The following is a 25,580-nucleotide window of genomic DNA, read 5'->3' as shown; positions in this document are numbered from 1 at the left end:
TGATGAAAAGTACTTTACAAATGTAAATTGTTATATCGACAGGCCCAAAATGAAATGTTTCTAAAAAGAAATAAGTACAACCATGGTAGCAATTGAAAAGGAAAACTTTAAAAGATTGTGGCGAAATTCTCAGATGAAAGTTCTCAGAGAACAACACTGTTTTTGAATTGTCACCGATTATGAGCAGGTAAATGGGAAAATAAATGGCAAACATGACATTGATGTATCATTCGGCAGCTGACCTCTAGTGGTGAAATTGCAGCAATACAAACACAAAAGGCATTTGCAAAGTTCAGAGGGATAAATTGACCCTTAAAGGGGGGTAGAACAGTCTGATTAGTCCTCAAAGCTAAAATCATAATTTATTTGATTGAGGAACACTGTACAGTCTTAAAGACACTTGTTAAGTTAACTATTCATCACATGGACAACATTTTTACATAACCCCTTCTCTGTACATTATAATTTTCGTATATTATCTTCGCATTATCTGATTCAGGGATGAATGACTGATATTACAGCAATCATGTGTCTAATACACACACCTTAACATTTTGTGTAACATTCTGTAGTGACAAAATGGATTGAATGCCTGTATATATTGGACTTAACTCAGCATCTCTGAGGAGAACAATAAATAGTATGAGGCCAATCTTTAGCTGTGTAGGGAAATCGGACTATATCCGGGGAGGGGTAGTTTCTGTCCCTCCTTGGCCTCGAAGAAGGTGTATGAGAGTGTGATGGTGTCGACACGGGCCATACGTGGGTCCTCGTCAAACTCAGGGTCGATGTAAAAGAACACGGGCATGTCCACTTCCTCTTTAGGGTTCAACCTCTGCTCCTCAAAACAGAAACACTGGGAGGGGAGAAGAGATTCAATATGGAGGTAAATATCAGAGGTTCAATTTAGGTCAGGAGTCCCCACAGCAAAATAAATAATGTATATGAAGCTGTGTGTGAGCCAGTGTTGTGTTCAAGACCACCTAAAGCGAGACCTGTCTCGATTACTACAACACTGATGTGAGCTGCAGTGCTTGATGTTTAAAGTTGGTGAGGGAGATAAAAGTCTCCAACTTCAGAGATTTTTGAAATTCGTTCCAGTCACAGGCAGCAGAGAACTGGAAGGAAAGGCGGCCCAGCAGCTAGCCAGCTAGCAAACGTCCACCGTCTACCGAATAGCAGCACTGTAGAAACTATTACACTCAACTGAACGACTTGATTAGTGTAGTGTTAGCTAGCTACATAGTTGTCTTTGCTGTCTTCGTATCCAAGATAATTGTGTAGTTTAGAGTGTGTAGTCTTAGAGTGATTATCTTAATTTACCGAGGTTAGCTAGCCAGCTATTTGTCGTCCTTAACGTAGGAGACACTGCTAGCTAGCCAACAGCTAGCCAACGTCTACCGAATAGAACTTCCGCACTCAACAACCCGGTCGCATTCCGCTTCGCTCCACAGGTAGTATCACATTTTCATTTCATTTCATTACAGCACAACGGTTTGATTTGTTTGATCGTAGCTAGCTACATAGCTATTGTCGTTCTTTTAACGCAACGTAACGTAATCAACACTGCTAGCTAGCCAGCTAGCCCCCGAATAGCAGCACTGTAGAAACTATTACACTCAACGGAACGACTTGATTAGTGTAGTGTCAACAACGCAGCCACTGCCAGCTAGCCTACAAAGTCAACAATGCAGCCACTGCCAGCTAGCCTACTTCAGCAGTACTGTATCATTTTAATCATTTTAGTCAATAAGATTCTTGCTACGTAAGCTTAACTTTCTGAACATTCGAGACGTGTAGTCCACTTGTCATTCCAATCTCCTTGCATTAGCGTAGCCTCTTCTGTAGCCTGTCAACTATGTGTCTGTCTATCCCTGTTCTCTCCTCTCTGCACAGACCATACAAACGCTCCACACCGCGTGGCCGCGCCACCCTAATCTGGTGGTCCCAGCGCGCACGACCCACGTGGAGTTCCAGGTCTCCGGTAGCCTCTGGAACTGCCGATCTGCGGCCAACAAGGCAGAGTTCATCTCAGCCTATGCCTCCCTCCAGTCCCTCGACTTCCTGGCACTGACGGAAACATGGATCACCACAGACAACACTGCTACTCCTACTGCTCTCTCTTCGTCCGCCCACGTGTTCTCGCACACCCCGAGAGCTTCTGGTCAGCGGGGTGGTGGCACCGGGATCCTCATCTCTCCCAAGTGGTCATTCTCTCTTTCTCCCCTTACCCATCTGTCTATCGCCTCCTTTGAATTCCATGCTGTCACAGTTACCAGCCCTTTCAAGCTTAACATCCTTATCATTTATCGCCCTCCAGGTCCCCTCGGAGAGTTCATCAATGAGCTTGATGCCTTGATAAGCTCCTTTCCTGAGGACGGCTCACCTCTCACAGTTCTGGGCGACTTTAACCTCCCCACGTCTACCTTTGACTCATTCCTCTCTGCCCCCTTCTTTCCACTCCTCTCCTCTTTTGACCTCACCCTCTCACCTTCCCTCCCTACTCACAAGGCAGGCAATACGCTCGACCTCATCTTTACTAGATGCTGTTCTTCCACTAACCTCATTGCAACTCCCCTCCAAGTCTCCGACCACTACCTTGTATCCTTTTCCCTCTCGCTCTCATCCAACACTTCCCACACTGCCCCTACTCGGATGGTATCGCGCCGTCCCAACCTTCGCTCTCTCTCCCCCGCTTCTCTCTCCTCTTCCATCCTATCATCTCTTCCCTCTGCTCAAACCTTCTCCAACCTATCTCCTGATTCTGCCTACTCAACCCTCCTCTCCTCCCTTTCTGCATCCTTTGACTCTCTATGTCCCCTATCCTCCAGGCCGGCTCGGTCCTCCCCTCCCGCTCCGTGGCTCGACGACTCATTGCGAGCTCACAGAACAGGGCTCCGGGCAGCCGAGCGGAAATGGAGGAAAACTCGCCTCCCTGCGGACCTGGCATCCTTTCACTCCCTCCTCTCTACATTTTCCTCCTCTGTCTCTGCTGCTAAAGCCACTTTCTACCACTCTAAATTCCAAGCATCTGCCTCTAACCCTAGGAAGCTCTTTGCCACCTTCTCCTCCCTCCTGAATCCCCCCTCCCTGCAGATGACTTCGTCAACCATTTTGAAAAGAAGGTCGACGACATCCGATCCTCGCTTGCTAAGTCAAACGACACCGCTGGTTCTGCTCATACTGCCCTACCCTGTGCTCTGACCTCTTTCTCCCCTCTCTCTCCAGATGAAATCTCGCGTCTTGTGACGGCCGGCCGCCCAACAACCTGCCCGCTTGACCCTATCCCCTCTCTTCTCCAGACCATTTCCGGAGACCTTCTCCCTTACCTCACCTCGCTCATCAACTCATCCCTGACCGCTGGCTACGTCCCTTCCGTCATCAAGAGAGCGAGAGTTGCACCCCTTCTGAAAAAACCTACACTCGATCCCTCCGATGTCAACAACTACAGACCAGTATCCCTTCTTTCTTTTCTCTCCAAAACTCTTGAACGTGCCGTCCTTGGCCAGCTCTCCCGCTATCTCTCTCAGAATGACCTTGATCCAAATCAGTCAGGTTTCAAGACTAGTCATTCAACTGAGACTGCTCTTCTCTGTATCACGGAGGCGCTCCGCACTGCTAAAGCTAACTCTCTCTCCTCTGCTCTCATCCTTCTAGACCTATCGGCTGCCTTCGATACTGTGAACCATCAGATCCTCCTCTCCACCCTCTCCGAGTTGGGCATCTCCGGCGCGGCCCACGCTTGGATTGCGTCCTACCTGACAGGTCGCTCCTACCAGGTGGCGTGGCGAGAATCTGTCTCCTCACCACGCGCTCTCACCACTGGTGTCCCCCAGGGCTCTGTTCTAGGCCCTCTCCTATTCTCGCTATACACCAAGTCACTTGGCTCTGTCATAACCTCACATGGTCTCTCCTATCATTGCTATGCAGACGACACACAATTAATCTTCCTTTCCCCTTCTGATGACCAGGTGGCGAATCGCATCTCTGCATGTCTGGCAGACATATCAGTGTGGATGACGGATCACCACCTCAAGCTGAACCTCGGCAAGACGGAGCTGCTCTTCCTCCCGGGAAGGACTGCCCGTTCCATGATCTCGCCATCACGGTTGACAACTCCATTGTGTCCTCCTCCCAGAGCGCTAAGAACCTTGGCGTGATCCTGGACAACACCCTGTCGTTCTCAACTAACATCAAGGCGGTGGCCCGTTCCTGTAGGTTCATGCTCTACAACATCCGCAGAGTACGACCCTGCCTCACACAGGAAGCGGCGCAGGTCCTAATCCAGGCACTTGTCATCTCCCGTCTGGATTACTGCAACTCGCTGTTGGCTGGGCTCCCTGCCTGTGCCATTAAACCCCTACAACTCATCCAGAACGCCGCAGCCCGTCTGGTGTTCAACCTTCCCAAGTTCTCTCACGTCACCCCGCTCCTCCGCTCTCTCCACTGGCTTCCAGTTGAAGCTCGCATCCGCTACAAGACCATGGTGCTTGCCTACGGAGCTGTGAGGGGAACGGCACCTCAGTACCTCCAGGCTCTGATCAGGCCCTACACCCAAACAAGGGCACTGCGTTCATCCACCTCTGGCCTGCTCGCCTCCCTACCACTGAGGAAGTACAGTTCCCGCTCAGCCAAGTCAAAACTGTTCGCTGCTCTGGCCCCCCAATGATGGAACAAACTCCCTCACGACGCCAGGACAGCGGAGTCAATCACCACCTTCCGGAGACACCTGAAACCCCACCTCTTTAAGGAATACCTATGATAGGATAAAGTAATCCTTCTCACCCCCCTTAAAAGATTTAGATGCACTATTGTAAAGTGGCTGTTCCACTGGATGTCATAAGGTGAATGCACCAATTTGTAAGTCGCTCTGGACAAGAGCGTCTGCTAAATTACTTAAATGTAAATGTAATGTAAATGGCCAAATGAGGTGTTGGCTTTAGGGATGATCAGTGAGATACACCTCCTGGAGCGCGTGCTATGGGTGGGTGTTGCCATCGTGACCAGTGAACTGAGATAAGGCAGAGCTTTACCTAGCATGAACTTGTAGATGACCTGGAGCCAGTGGGTCTGGCGACAAATATGTATTGAGGGCCAGCCGACTCGAGCATACAGGTCGCAGTGGTGGGTGGTATAAGGTGCTTTAGTAACAAAACGGATGGCACTGTGATAAACTGCATCCAGTTTGCTGAGTAGAGTATTGGAAGTTATTTTGTAGATGATATCGCAGAAGTCGAGGATCGGTAGGATAGTCAGTTTTACTAGGGTATGTTTGGCGGCGTGAGTGAAGGAGGCTTTGTTGCGGAATAGAAAGCTGACTCTAGATTTGATTTTAGATTGGAGATGTTTAATATGAGTCTGGAAGGAGAGGTTACAGTCTCGCCAGACACCTTGGTACTTACAGATGTCCACATATTCTAGGTCGGAACCATCCAGGGTGGTGATGCTAGTCGGGCGTGCGCGTGCAGGCAGCGAATGGTTGAAAAGCATGCATTTGGTTTTACTAGCGTTTAAGAGCAGTTGGAGGCCACGGAAGGAGTGTTGTATGGCATTGAAGCTCGTTTGGAGGTTAGATAGCACAGTGTCCAAGGAAGGGCCAGAAGTATACAGAATGGTGTCGTCTGAGTAGAGGTGGATTAGGGAATCGCCCGCAGCAAGAGCAACATCATTGATATATACAGAGAAAAGAGTCGGCCCGAGAATTTAACCCTGTGGCACCCCCATAGAGACTGCCAGAGGACCGGACAACATGCCCACCGATTTGACAGACTGAACTCTGCAAAGTAGTTGGTGAACCAGGCAAGGCAGTCATTAGAAAAACCGAGGCTACTGAGTCTGCCGATAAGAATATGGTGATTGACAGAGTCGAAAGCCTTGACCAGGTCGATGAAGACGGCTGCATCGTTTATCGATCGCGGTTATGATATTGTTTAGTACCTTGGCTGAGGTGCACCCGTGACAGGCTCGGAAACCAGATTGCACAGCGGAGAAGGTACGGTGGGATTCGAGATGGCCAGTGATCTGTTTGTTGACTTGGCTTTCGAAGACCTTAGATAGGCAGGGCAGGATGGATATAGGTCTATAACAGCTTGGGTCCAGGGTGTCTCCCCATTTGAAGAGGGGGATGACTGCGGCAGCTTACCAATCCTTGGGGATCTCAGACGATATGAAAGAGAGGTTGAACAGGCTGGTAATAAGGGTTGCGACAACGGCGGCGGATAGTTTCAGAAATAGAGGGCCCAGATTGTCAAGCCCAGCTGATTTGTACAGGTCCAGGTTTTGCAGCTCTTTCAGAACATCTGCTATCTTGATTTGGGTAAATGACAAGCTGGGGAGGCTTGGGCGAGTAGCTGCGGGGAGGGGGGGGGCTGTTGGTCGCGGTAGCCAGGAGGAAGGCATGGCCAGCCGTTGAGAAATTCTTGTTGAAATGATCTATTATCATGGATTTATCAGTGGTGACCGTGTTACCTAGCCTCAGTGCAGCGGGTAGCTGGGAGGAGGTGCTCTTGTTCTCCATGGACTTCACAGTGTCCCAGAACTTTTTGGAGTTGGAGCTACAGGATGTAAATTTTTGCTTGAAAAAGCTGGCCTTTGCTTTCCTGACTGACTGCGTGTATTGGTTCCTGACTTCCCTGAACAGTTGCACATCGCGGGGACTATTCGATGCTATTGCAGTCCGCCACAGGATGTTTTTGTGCTGGTCGAGAGCAGTCAGGTCTGGAGTGAACCAAGGGCTATATCTGTTCTTAATTCTGCCTTTTTTGAACGGAGCATGCTTATCTAAGATGGTGAGGAAGTTACTCTTAAAGAATGACCAGGCATCCTCAACTGACGGGATGAGGTCAATATCCAGGATACCCGGGATGTTCTGATGTTGTCAAAGAGCGGCAAAATCTGGACTCCTACAAATCAGCCGGGTTAGACAATCTGGACCCTCTTTTTCTGCAGAAATTATTGCAACCCCTATTACTAGCCTGCTCAATCTCTCTTCCGTATTGTCTGAGATCCCCAAAGATTGGAAAGCTGTCGCGATCATCCCCCTCGACCAAAACTGCTACAGACCTATATCTATCCTACCCTGCCTTTCTAAAGTCTTCGAAAGCCAAGTTAACAAACAGATGACCGACCATTTCGAATCCCACCGTACCTTCTCCGCTATGCAATCTGGTTTCAGAGCTGGTCATGGGTGCACACCTCAGCCACGCTCAAGGCCCTAGACGATATCATAACCACCATCGATAAGAGACAGTACTGTGCAGCCGTATTCATCGACCTGGCCAATGCTTTCAACTCTGTCAATCACCACATTCTTATCGGCAGACTCAACAGCCTTGGTTTCTCAAATGACTGCCTCGCCTGGTTCACCAAATACTTCTCTGATAGAGTTCAGTGTGTCAAATCGGAGGGCCTGTTGTCCGGACCTCTGGCAGTCTATGGGGGTGCCACAGGGTTCAATTCTCAGGCTGCCTCTTCTCTGTATACAACAATGTCGCTCTTGCTGCTGGTGATTCTCTGATCCACCTCTACGCAGACGACACCATTCTGTACACATCTTGCCCTTCTTTGGACACCGTGTTAACTAACCTCCAGACGAGCTACAATGCCATACAACTCTCCCGCCCATCCAGCATCACTACTCTGGACAGTTCTGACTTAGAATATGTGGACAACTACAAATACCTAGGTGTCTGGCTAGACTGTAAACTCTCCTTCCAGACTCACATAAAGCATCTCCAATCCAAAATTAAATCTAGAATCAGCTTCCTATTTTGCAACAAAGCATCCTTCACAGCATCCTCCTGTACTCTCTCGTTGCCTGGCCCTCGCTTCATACTCATCACCAAACCCACTGGCTCCAGGTCATCTACAAGTCTTTGCTAGGTAAAGCCCCGCCTTATCTCAGCTCACCGGTCACCATAGCAGCACTCACCCGTAGCACACGCTCCAGCAGGTATATCTCACTGGTCACCCCCAAAGCCAATTCCTCTTTTGACCGCCTTCCCCTCCAGTTCTCTGCTGCCAATGATTGGAACGAACTGCAAAAATCACTAAAGCTGAAGACTCATATCTCCCTCACTAGCTTTAAGCACCAGCTATCAGAGCAGCTCATAGATCACTGCACCTGTACATAACCCATCCAACTACCTCATCCCAATACTGTATTTATTTATCTTGCTGCTTTGCACCCCAGTATCGCTACTCGCACATTCATCTTCTGCACATCAATCACTCCAGTGCTTAATTGGTATATTGTAATCACTTCGCCACCATGGCCTATTTATTGCCTTACCTCCCTTATCTTACCTCATTTGCACACACTGTATAGACTTTTTCTACTGTATTATTGACCGTATGTTTGTTTATTCCATGTGTAACTCTGTGTTGTTGTATGTGTCAAACTGCTTTGCTTTATCTTGGCCAGGTCGCAGTTGTAAATGAGAACTTGTTCTCAACTAGCCTACCTGGTTAAATAAAGGTGAAATATATATATATATATATATTGTTAAATAAAATAAATGACATGGACTACATGTTCATTAGTACCTGTATCTTGTTGAAGTACTGTCCAGCCTCAAAGGGCACAACGTTGTAGGTGGAGATCCCAATAACAGGTTTGTCTGTAGGGTTCTTGGCTCTGTAGAAGGCCAGGGCAGTCTCTCCTGGAACCACCTGGAACACAACATACGCAATAAAAATACCTATATTGTAACACACACACAATAAAATACCTATTGTAACAACACAAACATACTCGTGACCAATGTCTTGACTTCATTGTGGAAACGCATCTATATGTCCATTATAATGTTTTTCTTGTTCACCTGCCTGGGGACTGCCGATGGATATTAGCTGTTGGCTAAATCTGGTACAACGTATCTTTTCTCAAGTGTACTGAAAGTTATGTTTTGTTGTTCATTGTCCCTGTTCAAAAAACATAATAATAATAATAATAATAATAATAAGATAACTAAAACACCTCTATTGTAACACACAATAATGATTTGTTTTCTGCTAAAAGTAATGGTTTAATTGTCAGTCTTCTAATGTATCCATCCTCCTTACTGTGTGTGTGTGGAGGGAGAGCGAGTGAGCACTATATTAAGCATGTCTTACGTATATCTCAGACTGCTGCGGGCGGAAGTTCCACTGCATGCTGGCGTGTGTGTCAGCGTTGAAGGTGATCTTAATGATGCGGTCCATCACCGGCGTCATCGTCTCCACCTGCTCTGCATCGTGACCTGCCACCGCCGTCCCACCCAGACCGGACGCCTAGAGACAGACACACAACAGATGAGACACTCAGCTATCTAATAAATCCATCCATCTTTCACCCACTATTTACAGGTCTTCTTGTAATGCTTAGCTCCAGATTTCACGAAGGCTTCTATAATGACTTGTAAGCAAACCAGCAATTTGAGATGTGCTACTATATCTACCTCCATAAATAAAACATTAAAAATCTTCAAGTGGCAGTACTACTGTATCAAACATTGTATGTCTCTCTGGGTCCATCTATGCTCTCCTACCCGTCCCAGAACCATATAGTTTAACATGGACGCCATTTTGAATTACAGTGTCATGTTAATACATAATACAGAAACTTTAATGTCCATACTCTCTAAATATATGATTCTGCTTCTACCTGGCAGTAGAGTCTGTAGAGGGGTACAGCAGCGTAGGACATGCCGATCATCCCCACCCCCGCAGCAGCGATATACGTCAGCACCGTCTTGTTCCTCTTCCTCCACTCATCCTCCTGCTGCTTGGTCTGGCTCTTCCAACTCTTGGCCCCCCGTATTTGGGTGTTGAGGCGTGAGGGAAGCCTCCTACAGAGGAACCACTGGGCGTAGCTGTGGAGGCCCCTGGCTCCCTTGCCCTGAAGACCCCTGATACAGGCCTGTATGTTTGAGGATGTCAGTAAGACAGAGTTCTTTGAGCAGCATAGGGACTCACGGACAAGGATGGGGAGTAGCATGACTGCAGTGGGTTTATAAGTTCAAGCTTCAGTCGAGTCAGATGCTGCTCCTATCTGGGTTCACCTGGGTGTGAAAACATTGAAATGTGTTAATGTGAACGTTTCTGAACTAACTAAACCTTCATGTTTGTAACTGATAGGTTCAGGGATAGATTGGGCTAAACTGACAGCACCACTTCAGCAGTGTTAAGGCATAACAACAAGTCTAGCTACAGTTGAAGTCAGAAGTTTACATACACTCAGGTTGGAGTCATTAAAACAAATTTTTCAACCACTCCACAAATTTCTTGTTAACAAACTATAGTTTTGGCAATGAGACCATGCAGCCGTCATACCGCTCAGGAAGGAGACACATTCTGTCTCCTAGAAATGTACGTGCTTTGGTGTGAAAATTGTAACTCAATCCCAGAACAACAGCAATGGACCCTGTGAAGATGCTGGGTGAAACAGGTACAAAAGTATCTATATCCACAGTAAAACGAGTCCTATACCGTCATAACCTGATAGGCCGCTCAACAAGGAAGAAGCCACTGCTCCAAAACCGCCATAAAAAAAAGCCAGACTTCGGTTTGCAACTGCACATGGAGAAATGTCCTCTGGTCTGATGAAACACAAATAGAACTGTTTGGCCATAATGACGAAGAACACCATCCCAACCGCGAAGCACGGGGGTGGTGTAACGGATGTGAAATGGCGAGCTTAGTTAGCGGTGCGCGCTAAATAGCGTTTCAATCGGTTACGTCACTTGCTCTGAGACCTTGAAGTAGTAGTTCCCCTTGCTCTGCAAGGGCCGCGGCTTTTGTGGAGCGATGGGTAACGATGCTTCGAGGGTGACTGTTGTCGATGTGTGCAGAGGGTCCCTGGTTCGCGCCCGGGTATGGGCGAGGGGACGGTCTAAAGTTATTCTGTTACATTGATGTTGTTGACCCGGATTACTGGTTGCTGCGGAAAAAGGAGGAAGGTCAAAAGGGGGGTGAGTGTAACGGATGTGAAACGGCTAGCTTAGTTAGCGGTGCGCGCTAAATAGCGTTTCAGTCGGTTACGTCACTTGCTCTGAGACCTTGAAGTAGTAGTTCCCCTTGCTCTGCAAGGGCCGCGGCTTTTGTGGAGCGATGGGTAACGATGCTTCGAGGGTGACTGTTGTCGATGTGTGCAGAGGGTCCCTGGTTCGCGCCCGGGTATGGGCGAGGGGACGGACGTAAAGTCAGACTGTTACAGTGGCAGCATCCTGTTGTGGGGGTGCTTTGCTTCAGGAGGGACTGGTGCACTTCACAAAATAGATTACATCATGGGGGAGGAAAATTATGTGGATATTTTGAAGCAATATCTCAAGACATCAGTCAGGAAATGAAAGCTTGGTCACAAATGAGTCTTACAAATGGACAATGACTCCAAGCATACTTCCAAAGTTGTCAAAAAAAAGACTTAAGGACAACGAAGTCAAGGTATGGGAGTGGCATTCACAAAGCCCTGACCTCAACTGAAAAAGAGTGTGTGAGCAAGGAGGCCTACAAACCTGACTGAGTTACACCAGCTCTGTAAGGAGGAATGGGCCAAAAGTCACCGAAACGTTTGACCCAAGTTAAACAACTTAAAAGGCAATGTTACCAAATAATAATTGAGTATGTATGTAAACTTCTGACCCACTGTGAATGTGAAGAAATAAATGAAAGCTGAAATATTTCTCTACTATTATTCTGACATTTCACATTCTTAAAATAAAGTGGTGACCCTAAATGACCTAAGATAGGGAATTTCTACAAGGATTAAATGTCAGGAATTGTGAAAAACTGAGTTTAAATGTATTTGGATAAGGTGTATGTAAACTTCTGACTTCAACTGTAGCTAATGCCGGTTCACTGCACTACAATAACCTGTCAGTGGTAAAAATACAGATAAAAACGGAATTTATAAAACATATATTTGGTAAAGCAAGGAAGCAAAACCCTTCGCTAGCTAGTAAGACATTAGTCTGTTGCAATCTGTTAGCTAATGTGATGCTCCTTTAGCCCTTACAGGATAAGTACTGTTTTGTGTAGCACAGAATTTTCCACAAGGTTAAGTTGGCGATACGATCTTCGTTCTTGATTCGCCCAAACATATCTTCTAAAATATCAGTGTTCAGTTGCAGGTGGTTTGTTTGAATTTAGAAAAAGCTCAGTTATTAAAATGTTTGTTTTTTTGCTCCATTAAGTAATCCAACGTGTATGCTGCCATCTTGCCTATTTATAAATGTATATTTAAACTATTTATATATCTTCTTTCATTGGGCGTTCAAGCTTTTCAGTTTTGTCAAGTCGGCCTTTTAAAGTGTGTTGCATTATGGGGATAAACATTCATCGCCTGCATTGTGGGAGGCTCTATTGTCAATCAATCATTAAGGTGTTTTTGATGTGAACATGACCAAAGACGTGACAAACAGGAACCAACTCTGCCGCAATTCATGTATTCAGTGGATGTGTAGAAATGCATGTAATATAATGGTCTCTCACCAATTTATGTTCAATAGACACACATTTTCAGTTTGTGAGTGTGTGATATGGGGGTTGGAGACAACTTTTATAAACACTCATGTTGCACTGAACCTTGCGGGTGGAAATCCACATCAGTGTCCGACTTTCGGCTGTTACAGATGCACCTCCCCCGACTTCACTCTTCGACTTTCATCAACCACAGGAGGCTGCTGAGGATAGAACAGCTCTATAACGGCTGGAATGGAGCAAATGGAATAGCTGTGTTTGATGTATTTCCAGTCATTACCACAAGCCCGTTCTCCCCAATTAAGGTACCAACAACATCCTGTGTCAACAGTCTGTTGCATTCACCACTAAAACTAGCCCAATGACTGAGACAGGTGGGTCCACACCAAAGTGCCACATGTCATGACACAACTGTCTCGATTAATGAGAGAAGAGTTAAAATAGACAAGATGGAGTACAGGGTTGGATTAGTTCATGGAACCAAACATTGATTTCTTTAAAGCTGCAATATGTAACTTTTTGGGCAACCCAGACATATTCACATACAAATGTGCATCTAAGAAGCGGTATATGTTCTATGTGCATTACTTCTATACTTCCCGTTGGAAACTTTCGTTTTTGTGTGTTTTACTTTCAGTTTGGTACACCAGCTTCAAAGAGACGAAAATACATTTTTTGCAGTAAAAGTAAAGATACTTTAAAAAATAAAATAACTAAAGTAAAAGTAATCTAGTAAAATACTACTTGTCTAAAAGTATTTGGTTTAAAATGTACTTAAGTATCAAAAGTATAAATCATTTAAAATGTGTTACATTAAACAAACCAGACGACACGATTCTTGTTTTTTTTTAAATATTTACGGATAGCCAGGGGCGCAGTTCAACACTCAGACAATTTACAAACGAAGCATGTGTTTAGTGAGTCTGCCAGATCAGAGGCAGTAGGGATGACCAGGAATGTTCTCTTTATAAATGCGCGAATTAGACAATAGCGAAAGACTTATTAGACAAGTACTTGTGGGTGTCAGGGAAAATGTATGGAGTAAAACGTACATAATTTTCTTTAGGAATGTAGTAAAGTAAAAGCGGTCACAAATATAAATAGTAATGTAAAGTACAGATAACAACAACCCCCCACAAAAACGACTTAAGTAGTACTTTAAAGTATTTTTACTTTAGTACTTTACACCAATGCATTTTTGGTTATGGAAAATACATTTCACAGTGGTTTAGATGGTAAAATGATTCCCGACACTATACACTACTTGCTTGCTGTCACAAATTGAAATTATGGGAATTATTCGAATTTTAACAGCCAGGAAAAGGAAGAGCGATTTCTGTATAGTACGTATTTAATAACGGAGCATTTTCTGAATTCAAACGAAAAACCTGCAACTGGAAAGGGACATACATGTTAGAAGATACGTGTTTGACCGAATTGAAAACGAAGTTATCGCAAAGTTAAGGTTGGTCGAAAATTCAGTGCTACGCCAAACTGTACTTATCATGTAAGGCTAATGGAGCATCATTAACAGTTACAAAGACAGACATGGTTGGCCAGAATATTCTCACAGCCGATGTGAAAGAGCATTGAGAAACCCCTTAATATTATCTCGCTAATTTAGCTACACAATATAACATATACTAGCTAACTTTTGTTCGTTTCTAAAAAAAAAATCCATAGGAAACAATTATTCATTTAGTAAACATGCGCAGGCTAATGTAGCTAGCTAACGGGTAAGTTGCTTTGGTAGCTACAAACTACATATAAATCGTACCTGCTCATGCAGCCAAGGTCTCGTTTAGTGTTGATACTGCCCAAAGTCAATACGATAGGTAACGTTAGATGATAGTGTTAATAACTCACCAAGTAAATTCAGCTCCCACACAACCTTGGATTGTACATTACAAAACATAAGAAAAGCATGGTCCAGCGGTTTAACGTCCCCCCCTTGATACGAGGACCATAATCATAGGTTCCAGGCAGTGCTATTGTTCCGCTGGCTCTTCTTTTTCTTCAAATGTTTTAGGTACCTACCGCCACCTACTGTATTGGCAGTGTATCAACCTACTAATCTGTAGTACAGTATGAATTCATTACACTTTGTGAAAAAAATACAAATACAAATTACCAACTAACCCTGCACCCATTAAAACCTCAAAACTATTCCATTGCTTTGGCCCCATCTGATCCTGTTCAAAACATCTTGTACACCCAAGTACTTCTCTGCAGCTGCCACCACATCTATCCTCTCTGATTTACATGTCATTCCTGCAGTACTTGACAACCATGGCCAAGAGCACTAAACAAAAACAACCTTAACGAAGCACAGGTTATTCCGATCACTCTATTGGCCTCGGCCTACTCATAGGGATCCTCTTAAGAGCCCTCACCCTGGACCCATATTCCTCTACTACTCTCTTCACTACCTCAGCATAGGACACCTTTGTAGACTACTCTGATCCTGGCAACCTCAACCTGCCTTTCTCTCATTGGACAACTTTGATCGCCAGCACCATGGGTACCTCACATCCAGGAATCAGATCCATAAGGCAAAAAATCTCACTCCCACTGGGTCAGGAATATATCTTTGTCATCATCAAGATGAGGCTCAAACTCAGCAGTCTTCACCAAAGCTGCCACCGCAGTTAATTCACCCTCACTCTCGTCATGTTCAATTTCCTTCTGTAGCTCTTCCAAAAGATCTGTGTGATCCACCACTCCATATTCACTCAAAACATGTTCCACTTTTCTCCATGTCCTCCATCTTACTCCCACCCCATGACCACACCGACAGCCGACTCCCATGACCACACCGACAAATATGATTATACATAGAGGAAATGCATTCAACACAGGTAATAGTACTAAAAGCTACATTAGATGGTCTGTATTTCTCCTTCGCCAGCTACTGTAGTATGCTACTTAACCCGCATTCACAACTTGTTAACACACATTCACAATTATTGGAATCGCCCTGAAATGCTAAATCTGTATAGCTTTTGCTTGCAGAAAATGTATTCAGAGAAAACCTATGGGAAGTTGACTGTTGACTTGAATGCAATGAGAGCTGAAGAGAGAAGCCCAATTCATCTGAAAATCTGACTCCCTCCAGGAGGTGGCGTTTTTTAGTTGTTTCGCCCACCAAGCAAGGATTTCTTTTCTATGCAGGTCAATGAGAGTGTCGACCGAATTTCGTCAATAAAAAAATTAATGGCTTATTTGCTACGTGAGGTTTATTTGATTGAATATACGTTTTGTAATGCTTATGTTGTACTGATTTAAGTAGTTGACGTGACATACCGGGCAACTTTTGGGAAAAAAACACTTTATATTGGAGTTTATATTGATCTCGAGATGGCTATGCATATTCATGGGATGACGCTAGTAGCATCTCTCCAGTGGTGAAAAAAAGTACCCGATTGTCGGGATATATTGTATAAAAATACCTCTGTTTTTAGAATATTGGTTCAGAAATAATATCCTATTGGTGAGCCAACTGGTAAATGCAGAGGGTCTTTTACTCAGTTATAAAGAATTCTTATCACTTTACAAGGTCCCTGTAACACCTAAAGATTTTGCAATTGTTTTAGATGCCATTCCCTCAGGTGTTGCTATGTTATTCAGGAACATGTCAAGACCTGACCCTCAGAGCCTACCTTCTGTTGACCCTGTTGACTCATCAGTAGGAAAGATTTGTTTCTCTTTTGGTCCATTCAACAACAGAGCGATACGATCCTTGTTTCAGCAGGATGTTGTATCTATCTATACCTTATGTCATGCCTTATTGGAATGGATTTATTGGTAATATCTGTTGGAAAAAAGTTTGGATGTTGCCACAAACATACCTACTTGTTAACAAAATTAAGGAAGTAATATTATCCTGCCAACCACTATATGAAGAAGTTTAAGGAAAACATCAACTCAAATTGCTCCTTTTGTAATGACCACCCAGAAACAGTTGTGCATCTTTTTTGGCATTGTATGCATGTACGAAAACTGTGGCAAGACATCAGTAGGTTTATAATTGAACACATTTATGAAGATTTTACACTATTGTGGAGAGATGTACTGTTTGGATTCTTTACATACAATAGAAATAAGCGGAATCATTTTTATGTAATTAATTTCATTATTCTTTTGGCCAAATTTCATATACACAAATGTAAATTTACAAACAGAAAACCACATTTTCGTATCCTACAAAAAGAAATTGAACTGTATTTTAAGACGGTTAAATGCTCTACTAACAAAAAAGCTGTTAGAATTGTAAGTATATGCATGTCCCTTAAGGTCCTTGTGTAATTGTAATTGTAATGTGATATTGTACCCCCTAGCTCGATTGTCCATTGTTTGTAATCTATGTATGCTTGTGTTCCCTCATGTGCTAACGGCTAGCTTGTCTAGCCCGGGCCTACGAACTGTTAGCTTGTTAGCACAGGCCTGCTAACCATCTGACTCACCTCATCCCAAACACTTCTGAACCCATTTACTTTCTACGTCTATTTGATTTTTATTTGTTTATACCTTCCGGAAACCTGCCTCACCCACTGTGATACGGATTCGCTATCACTTTTAATTTTTATTTATTTTTATGACACACTCAAGAACCTCCAGACGCTAACCAGCTAACTAGCTACAAGTTATTTAGTCATTGTTAGTTTTTAAAAAAACCTGGATAACACTCGCCAGCCCAGCTTCCCTGCCCATCCACCGCTGCCCCCTGGACACTGATCTCTTGGCTACATAGCTGACGCACGCTGGACTGTCCATTAATCACGGTACCCCATTCTGCTTGTTTGTTTATCTGTCGGCCCAGTTGCCTAGTCAACGCCATTTTACCTGCTGTTTGTTGTGCTAGCTGATTAGCCTCGCCTACTGTTTTTAGCTAGCTTTCCCAATTCAACACCTGTGATTACTGTATGCCTCGCTGTATGTCTCTCCCAAATGTCAATATGCCTTGTATACTGTTGTTCAGGTTAGTTATCATTGTTTTAGTTCACAATGGAGCCCCTAGATCCACTCTGCATACCCCTGTCACCTCCTTTGTCCCACCCCCCACACATGCGGTGACCTCACCCATTACAACCAGCATGTCCAGAGATACAACCTCTCTCATCATCACCCAGTGCCTGGGCTTACCTCCGCTGTACCCGCACCCCACCATACCCCTGTCTGCGCATTATGCCCTGAATATATTCTACCATGCCCAGAAACCTGCTCCTCTTATCCTCTGCCCCCAACGCTCTAGGCGACCAGTTTTGATAGCCTTTAGCCGCACCCTCATACTACTCCTTCTCTGTTCTGCGGGTGATGTGGAGGTAAACCCAGGCCCTGCATGCCCCCAGGTACCCTCATTTGTTGACTTCTGTGATCGAAAAGTCTTGGTTTTATGCATGTCAACATCAGAAGCCTCCTCCCTAAGTTTGTTTTACTCACTGCTTTAGCACACTCTGCTAACCCTGATGTCCTTGCCGTGTCTGAATCCTGGCTCAGGAAGGCCACCAAAATTCAGAGATTTCCATACCCAACTATAACATCTTCCGTCAAGATAGAACTGCCAAAGGGGGCGGAGTCGCAGTCTACTGCAGAGATAGCCTGCAAAGTAATGTCATACTTTCCAGGTCCATACCCAAACAGTTTGAACTACTAATTTTGAAAATTACTCTCTCCAGAAACAAGTCTATCACTGTTGCCGCCTGCTACCGACCCCCGTCAGCTCCCAGCTGCGCCCTGGACACCATTTGTGAATTGATCGCCCCCATCTAGCTTCAGAGTTTGTTCTGTTAGGTGACCTAAACTGGGATATGCTTAACACCCCGGCAGTCCTACAATCTAAGCTAGATGCCCTCAATCTCACTCAAATCATCAAGGAACCCACCAGGTACAACCCTAACTCTGTAAACAAGGGCACCCTCATAGACGTCATCCTGACCAACTGGCCCTCCAAATATACCTCCGCTGTCTTCAACCAGGATCTCAGCGATCACTGCCTCATCGCCTGTATCCGCCACGGAGCCGCAGTCAAACGACCACCCCTCATCACTGTCAAACGCTCCCTAAAACACTTCTGTGAGCAGGCCTTTCTAATCGACCTGGCCCGTGTATCCTGGAAGGACATTGACCTCATCCCGTCAGTTGAGGATGCCTGGTCATTCTTTAAAAGTAACTTCCTCACCATTTTAGATAAGCATGCTCCGTTCAAAAATGCAGAACCAAGAACAGATACAGCCCTTGGTTCACTCCAGACCTGACTGCCCTCGACCAGCACAAAAACATCCTGTGGCGGACTGCAATAGCATCGAATAGCCCCGTGATATGCAACTGTTCAGGGAAGTCAGGAACCAATACACGCAGTCAGTCAGGAAAGCTAAGGCCAGCTTCTTCAGGCAGAAGTTTGCATCCTGTAGCTCCAACTCCAAAAAGTTCTGGGACACTGTGAAGTCCATGGAGAACAAGAGCACCTCCTCCCAGCTGCCCACTGCACTGAGGCTAGGAAACACGGTCTCCACCGATAAATCCATGATTATCGAAAACTTCAATAAGCACTTCTCAACGGCTGGCCATGCCTTCCGCCTGGCTACTCCAACCTCGGCCAACAGCTCCGCCCCCCGTAGTTCCTCACCCAAGCCTCTCCAGGTTCTCCTTTACCCAGATCCAGATAGCAGATGTTCTGAAAGAGCTGCAAAACCTGGACCCGTACAAATCAGCTGGGCTTGACAATCTGGACCCGCTATTTCTGAAACTATCTGCCGCCATTGTCGCAACCCCTATTACCAGCCTGTTCAACCTCTCTTTCATATCGTCTGAGATCCCCAAGGATTGAAAGCTGCCGCAGTCATCCCCTCTTCAAAGGGGGAGACACCCTGGACCCAAACTGCTATAGACCTATATCCATCCTGCCCTGCCTATCTAAGGTCTTCGAAAGCCAAGTCAACAAACAGGTCACCGACCATCTCGAATCCCACCGTACCTTCTCCGCTGTGCAATCTGGTTTCCGAGCCGGTCACGGGTGCACCTCAGCCACACTCAAGGTACTAAATGATATCATAACCGCCATCGATAAAAGACAGTACTGTGCAGCCGTCTTCATCGACCTCGCCAAGGCTTTCGACTCTGTCAATCACCAAATTCTTATCGGCAGACTCAACAGCCTCGGTTTTTCGGATGACTGCCTTGCCTGGTTCACCAATTACTTTGCAGACAGAGTTCAGTGTGTCAAATCAGAGGGCATGCTGTCCGGTCCTCTGGCAGTCTCTATGGGGGTGCCACAGGGTTCAATTCTCGGGCCGACTCTTTTCTCTGTATATATCAATGATGTTGCTCTTGCTGCGGGCGATTCCCTGATCCACCTCTACGCAGACGACACCATTCTATATACTTTCGGCCCGTCATTGGACACTGTGCTATCCAACCTCCAAACGAGCTTCAATGCCATACAGCACTCCTTCCGTGGCCTCCAACTGCTCTTAAACGCGAGTAAAACCAAATGCATGCTTTTCAACCGATCGCTGCCTGCACCCGCATGCCCGACTAGCATCACCACCCTGGATGGTTCCAACCTTGAATATGTGGACATCTATAAGTACCTAGGTGTCTGGCTAGACTGCAAACTCTCCTTCCAGACTCACATCAAACATCTCCAATCAAAAATCAAATCCAGAGTCGGCTTTCTATTCCGCAACAAAGCCTCCTTCACTCACGCTGCCAAGCTTACCCTAGTAAAACTGACTATCCTACCGATCCTCGACTTCGGCGATGTCATCTACAAAATGGCTTCCAACACTCTACTCAGCAAACTGGATGCAGTCTACCACAGTGCCATCCGTTTTGTCACTAAAGCACCTTATATCACCCACCACTGCGACTTGTATGCTCTAGTCGGCTGGCCCTCACTACATATTCGTCGCCAGACCCACTGGCTCCAGGTCATCTACAAGTCCATGCTAGGTAAAGCTCCGCCTTATCTCAGTTCACTGGTCACGATGGCAACACCCATCCGTAGCACGCGCTCCAGCAGGTGTATCTCACTGATCATCCCTAAAGCCAACACCTCATTTGGCCGCCTTTCGTTCCAGTACTCTGCTGCCTGTGACTGGAACGAATTGCAAAAATCGCTGAAGTTGGAGACTTTTATCTCCCTCTCCAACTTCAAACATCAGCTATCCGAGCAGCTAACCGATCGCTGCAGCTGTACATAGTCTATAGGTAAATAGCTCACCCTTTTTCACCTACCTCATTCCCATACTGTTTTTATACTGTTTTTATTTATTTACTTTTCTGCTCTTTTGCACACCAATATCTCTACCTGTACATGCCCATCTGATCATTTATCACTCCAGTGTTAATCTGCAAAATTGTATTATTCGCCTACCTCCTCATGCCTTTTGCACACATTGTATATAGACTGCCCATTTTTTTTCTACTGTGTTATTGACTTGCTAATTGTTTACTCCATGTGTAACTCTGTGTTGTCTGTTCACACTGCTATGCTTTATCTTGGCCAGGTCGCAGTTGCAAATGAGAACTTGTTCTCAACTAGCCTACCTGGTTAAATAAAGGTGAAATAAAATAAAATTGATTTGTTGTTAATAAAATAAATATAAAAATAAAAAAATAATAATAATAAAAAAGTACCCGATTGTCATACTTGAGTAAAAGTATAGATATCTTAATAGAAAGTTACTCAAGTAAAAGTTACCCAGTAAAATACTACTTGAGTAAAAGTTTTAAAGTATTTGGTTCTAAATATTGTAATGAAACAGCAGGGAGCAGGTCTCAAACCCTCGACCTTCTAGCCCGAGGTCCGGCGTGCTATCGACTGTGCCGCAAAAGCATGCTCGTGCGGCAGTGTCTTATAAACTCAGGGTCGTTACAATATTACAATATACTTAAGTTTGCCATTTGGATAAGGTTGTTGTAAGGGAAACCACTCCTCTGCTCCGTGTGCCCCCTACTGCTGGTCAGGCGTATTTGAAGGATCGGAATGATGTGCAATTAATAAATAGTTTTATTGTGAAATTAATATGTTTGATTAAGGTTAGAGATAAGTGCAGTGCATGGTGACACTTTTTAGGATGTCAATATAAATGATATTTATGGTTGTGTAATTTTGTATTGTATTTTAATCATTATGTGTTATTGTTTTTACCAGAGGATCACTTTGGAAATAATGTTTTAATTAATACTTACAAGTGATATCCTCTGGGTCCACATTTTGCTGTATATGTCTGTTGCCCAAAATAAATTCAAGAAGTATCAAAAGTAAAAGTATGAATAATTTCAAATTCCTTCTATAAAAGCAAAGCAGGTGGCACCATTTTTTTTTGTTTTTAAAATGTATGGATAGCCAGATGAAAACTCCAACACTCAGATATAATTTACAAAAGATGCATTTGTGTTTAGTGAGTCCGCCAGATCAGAGGCAGAAGGGATGACCATGTGTTGTCTTGATAAGTGCGTGAATTGGACCATTTTCCTGTCCTGCTAAGCATTCAAAATGTAACGAGTACTTTCGGGTGTCAGTGAAAATGTATGAAGTAAAAAGTACATCATTTCCTTTAGGAATGTAGTGAAGTAAAAGTTGTCCAATTTGTAAGTCGCTCTGGATAAGAGCGTCTGCTAAATGACTTAAATGTAAATGTTGTCAAAAATATAAATAGTAAAGTACAGATACCAAAAAAGATTGCTTTCGCTGTAAAGCATCATTTCGTAATCTAAGACGACAGGGTGATTAAGTAGTACTTTAAAGTATTTTTACTTAAGTACTTTACACCACCACATCTCTCTCCATTAAATACAGGCAGTTGACGTCAATAACCCTCATCGAATATTCAAAAAAGGATGTGAAAAATTAGATGTATTTGTCAAGCCAAAAGAAAGAAATAATAGGCAGGAGCTAGACAGTCCTGCATGAGCTTTGTGGACTACTCCCATTGTTAGTGCGGAGCGACATGTGTCTTGTCAGTATATACATAATCTTTGATATAATTAATCAGTTATTAAACTGTAACAGGGTGGTGGCTCCATGAATTGCAGAAAATGGTGGGTAATCATGTGATTTTGTTCCGTGAGCATATTGTTCCATTTGAATTTATTGCTTGTGTGCTCTGATTGGGTGCATGTATGAAGGAGACTGCACCACCACCATAGAGATACTCAAGGTCCTTGCAACCTGGGATCCTTAGGACTTCCTACCCATTGAAGTTGACATTTAAAATGGTTATGGTAAGGATTAAGGTAGGGACATCCCAAGGACCCTGGATAGCACTAACCTTCAAGGACTCTTCTTTGTATCTGTCCCATTATGCCCTCTGTAAACACATGGGCAGCGCAATTGAGGCCATCTTAATTTTGAAGTAGCACAGTTTATTCTTCTACTACTTCTATGAGTTGATAAGCAGACTGAAAGGGTGCATACTGCCACCTGGAGTGTGTTGTTTGAACAGGTATGAAGCCAAGGTTGGAAATTTACTGCCACCTACAGTTATGGAATGTTTCCTCACAAGTAGAATTCATTGCCTGATTCCTCCTGATGACCTGGATGGAATTATGTGATCTTGCCTTAACTCAAAGGAAGTCCCAACCAGTTGACTACTTCAAATTTGTGAAAGTCCTCAATAGCACTGCCCATGCTAAAACAGGCTTTTTGGCACAAGAGTTGTCTATATATTAAGGCTATGACCACCACCTGTTTCCTCCAAAATGATGGCGCATGTGTTCATCTGTAAGTATTCACAGCTGGCTGTGGATTTAGCGAAAGCGTGGTTGTGTTCCCCTGATCATACGTTGCTGATGCATGCCAGATCTTACAACGCCTGGATAGGTATTTTACGTATCAGCTAATGCTGCATTGATAACCATGTGGGAAGGTAGTAATTATCAGTGTGTGAAGCGGTAAATACCAGTTGGATGCACGTCGAGAAACGCAAATTGGCTCATGGCCAACAAGCTGCTGCAATCTAGAAGAAAAATAAACGCACACCTATTTAGACGAGGTGCTGGCTAGCGGTGTAGAAAACTTGAATCGTCTTTGCGTCTCAGCCATATTTCTGTCGAAACCTGAATGTTTTATGCAAATTCTTTTGATTAGACAGAATTGGCTGTAGGGCAAACTATTTTTCAAGGGAAGTGGGTGACAACTGTCAGTCCTCAACAAACAGTTACGATCAGTAGGTTTCCTGTAAAGATCAGTGCATAGAACAGTATTTTCACACAAGATCAGAAGATCAAGAAATCTGATACACGTCAAATCAGTTTGCATAGTACATTTCAAATGATCAGAACAGGAGTTAAGAAAAGCATAAAATGCCTGGAGCTGTTTTGCATCGCCCCTCAATAGAAAAAAATATCAATATAATGATTCCAAATAATGATGTTAGGCAAGAAAACATTTGAGAGGATTGAAAATAGACTTTCTCCATCACATACAAATTAGCATAGTTATGAGCCGTGGGGGATCCCATAGCAGTACCCTTCGTCTGAATAAATAAATCATTTAGAAACTTGAAGTAGTTGTGTGCGAGTACTATTTCAGCCAATGTTACAATGCATGCACTGGAAGGTAGTTAATTAGGGTCACGTTGCAGAAGAAAATGTTCCATAGCTTCAATACCACCATCGTGTGGAATATTTGTGTATAACGACTCAACATCAAAAGTAACTAACAAGGTATTCTCAGGGAGAGGATCAAGATATTCAATGATAGAGATCATACTGCTGGTGTCCTTTACAAAGCAAGGAGACATGGGCAGGGCTCAATTTCTTGCTTGATAAATTAAAGTCACTCAGTCCTGTGGGTTCTGGGACCGTGTGAATGGTCCCCTCTGCCACTGAAAGTCGTTTCTTCTTACCCCGTCGGGTGCGGCATCTCGTCGATGAGCGTGCCTGCGGCCACCTCCGCCCTTCGGTCGGCCCGGTTTCTCGTTGAATAAAAAACTGCCACTGGAAGCCGATGAGGCGCTGGTTGTAGAGTGTTGGTCAAACGGGGGTGTATCGAAGTAAGCGGCATCCCTCCTGCGTCTGCCATGGAGAGGAGGAACCTCCTTTGTCAGGGTTTCTCCAGAAGTAGACTTTATCCTCGGCCTTGTCTTTTTTGTCTTGGTTGAGTTGATTTTATGTTCCTTTATTTCTGTAGACCACTTGTCTTGGAGTGCTTGGTTAGTTTATCAGTTAATTGAATATGCCATCATCATTAACAGCTATTTGTAGAGCTGTGCGTTTCTTTAATCGTGTTAACCATTTCAATAAAATAATTTCCCAACTGGTCAACAATTAATGTCATTAAATCAATAGAGCATTTGTTAAGGATGGCACACCAGCGCTCACAGAAATCATCTGCGGGCTGTCCCAATTATCGTTCTTTTTGCCACCTGAGTCCCCGTGGAATAGTGCCTTGACGCACATAATCACTAAGAGTGACAATATGTAGATTCGTTCTCATCTGGCGCTTAGATAAATGTAACAGTTCTTTCGAGAGGTCAGAATTACCTCCCGGCATGTCAAAAAGGGACTCAGAAACAATCATCTTATCACACTCCCTTTGGCTATATTCAAAGTAATCTTGTATGGGTTTATGACGAGCGGCCGCCTGGATCTTTCATTTAAAGACCCTTGCTCCTTTCGGTCTCAACGTAGACTTTGATCTGAATCCATTCTTGTGATTGTTGTGACTTTCGCCATTGTAATTGTTTATAAGCTAGTGTAGTCTAAAATGAATCAATGATCGTATGCTATCAATCTGTTTTTTGTATGCTGTTCGTTGTAGGCCATTTTAATATTTGAGAATTAAGTAGTGATATTAGGCCACACTTGGCCATGATTACAGACACCTGTGTGTCTTTTGACACTATATCAACGAGTCACCCTGCAGTGTTTGTGATTATACCCTGATGAAGACAGCTTGCCTGTCGAAACGTTGGATATTACATTTTTGCATCTGAGCTCCTAGTGTGCGGCTCTCCTTTATTTTCAACAAGCTGCTGCAACCATAAACTAAAATTAAAGCTATCATGCTAGTAAACAAATACGTGTTCAAAAACTATATTAATACATATTTTTTATAAAGAATGTTTTGTTACATTTAACTGCTGAAAATGCTTTTAGAGGCCATTTCCTTAGTAGGT

At 44.2% G+C, this 25,580-nt stretch overlaps 1 protein-coding gene across 6 annotated transcripts; it reads right to left on the bottom strand.

The window, feature by feature from the left end:
• Positions 1-86: 86 nt before the first annotated feature.
• On the bottom strand, positions 87-25,161 carry LOC118397794 (cytochrome c oxidase assembly protein COX11, mitochondrial). Of its 6 annotated transcripts, none has more exons than XM_035792685.2 (6): positions 14,323-14,433; positions 12,469-12,685; positions 9,644-10,040; positions 9,115-9,270; positions 8,545-8,670; positions 87-856 (listed from the first exon to the last, which is right to left on the bottom strand). In XM_035792685.2, exons 3-6 carry the CDS (start codon positions 9,974-9,976, stop codon positions 656-658), a joined length of 816 nt encoding a protein of 271 aa, XP_035648578.1. In that variant the 5' UTR covers positions 9,977-10,040; positions 12,469-12,685; positions 14,323-14,433; the 3' UTR covers positions 87-655. The 6 variants fall into 6 exon arrangements, with proteins under 6 accessions (XP_035648578.1, XP_035648570.1, XP_035648585.1 ...); XM_035792677.2 differs by having other exon boundaries at positions 12,562-12,685; XM_035792692.2 differs by having other exon boundaries at positions 12,562-12,656; positions 14,323-14,409.
• Between the last annotated feature and the right edge of the window lie 419 nt (positions 25,162-25,580).

The sequence above is a fragment of the Oncorhynchus keta genome, chromosome 2 (genome assembly GCF_023373465.1).
Source record: "Oncorhynchus keta strain PuntledgeMale-10-30-2019 chromosome 2, Oket_V2, whole genome shotgun sequence".
In the NCBI taxonomy this organism is placed as follows: Eukaryota; Metazoa; Chordata; class Actinopteri; order Salmoniformes; family Salmonidae; genus Oncorhynchus; species Oncorhynchus keta.
Note: the sequence above shows the minus strand (reverse complement) of the source record. Positions and strands in the feature narration are given on the sequence as shown.

Excerpts from the sequence above, each read along its gene's own strand:
- LOC118397794 (XM_035792704.2), bottom strand. The coding sequence starts at position 9,976 with ATGCTACTCCCCATCCTTGTCCGTGAGTCCCTATGCTGCTCAAAGAAC. Across the intron at positions 9,271-9,643 it reads TCTACAGACTCTACTGCCAG|GCGTCCGGTCTGGGTGGGAC; the intron begins GTAGAAGCAGAA and ends GTCTGTCTCTAG. Across the intron at positions 8,671-9,114 it reads CGCAGCAGTCTGAGATATAC|GTGGTTCCAGGAGAGACTGC; the intron begins GTAAGACATGCT and ends GTTGTGTTCCAG.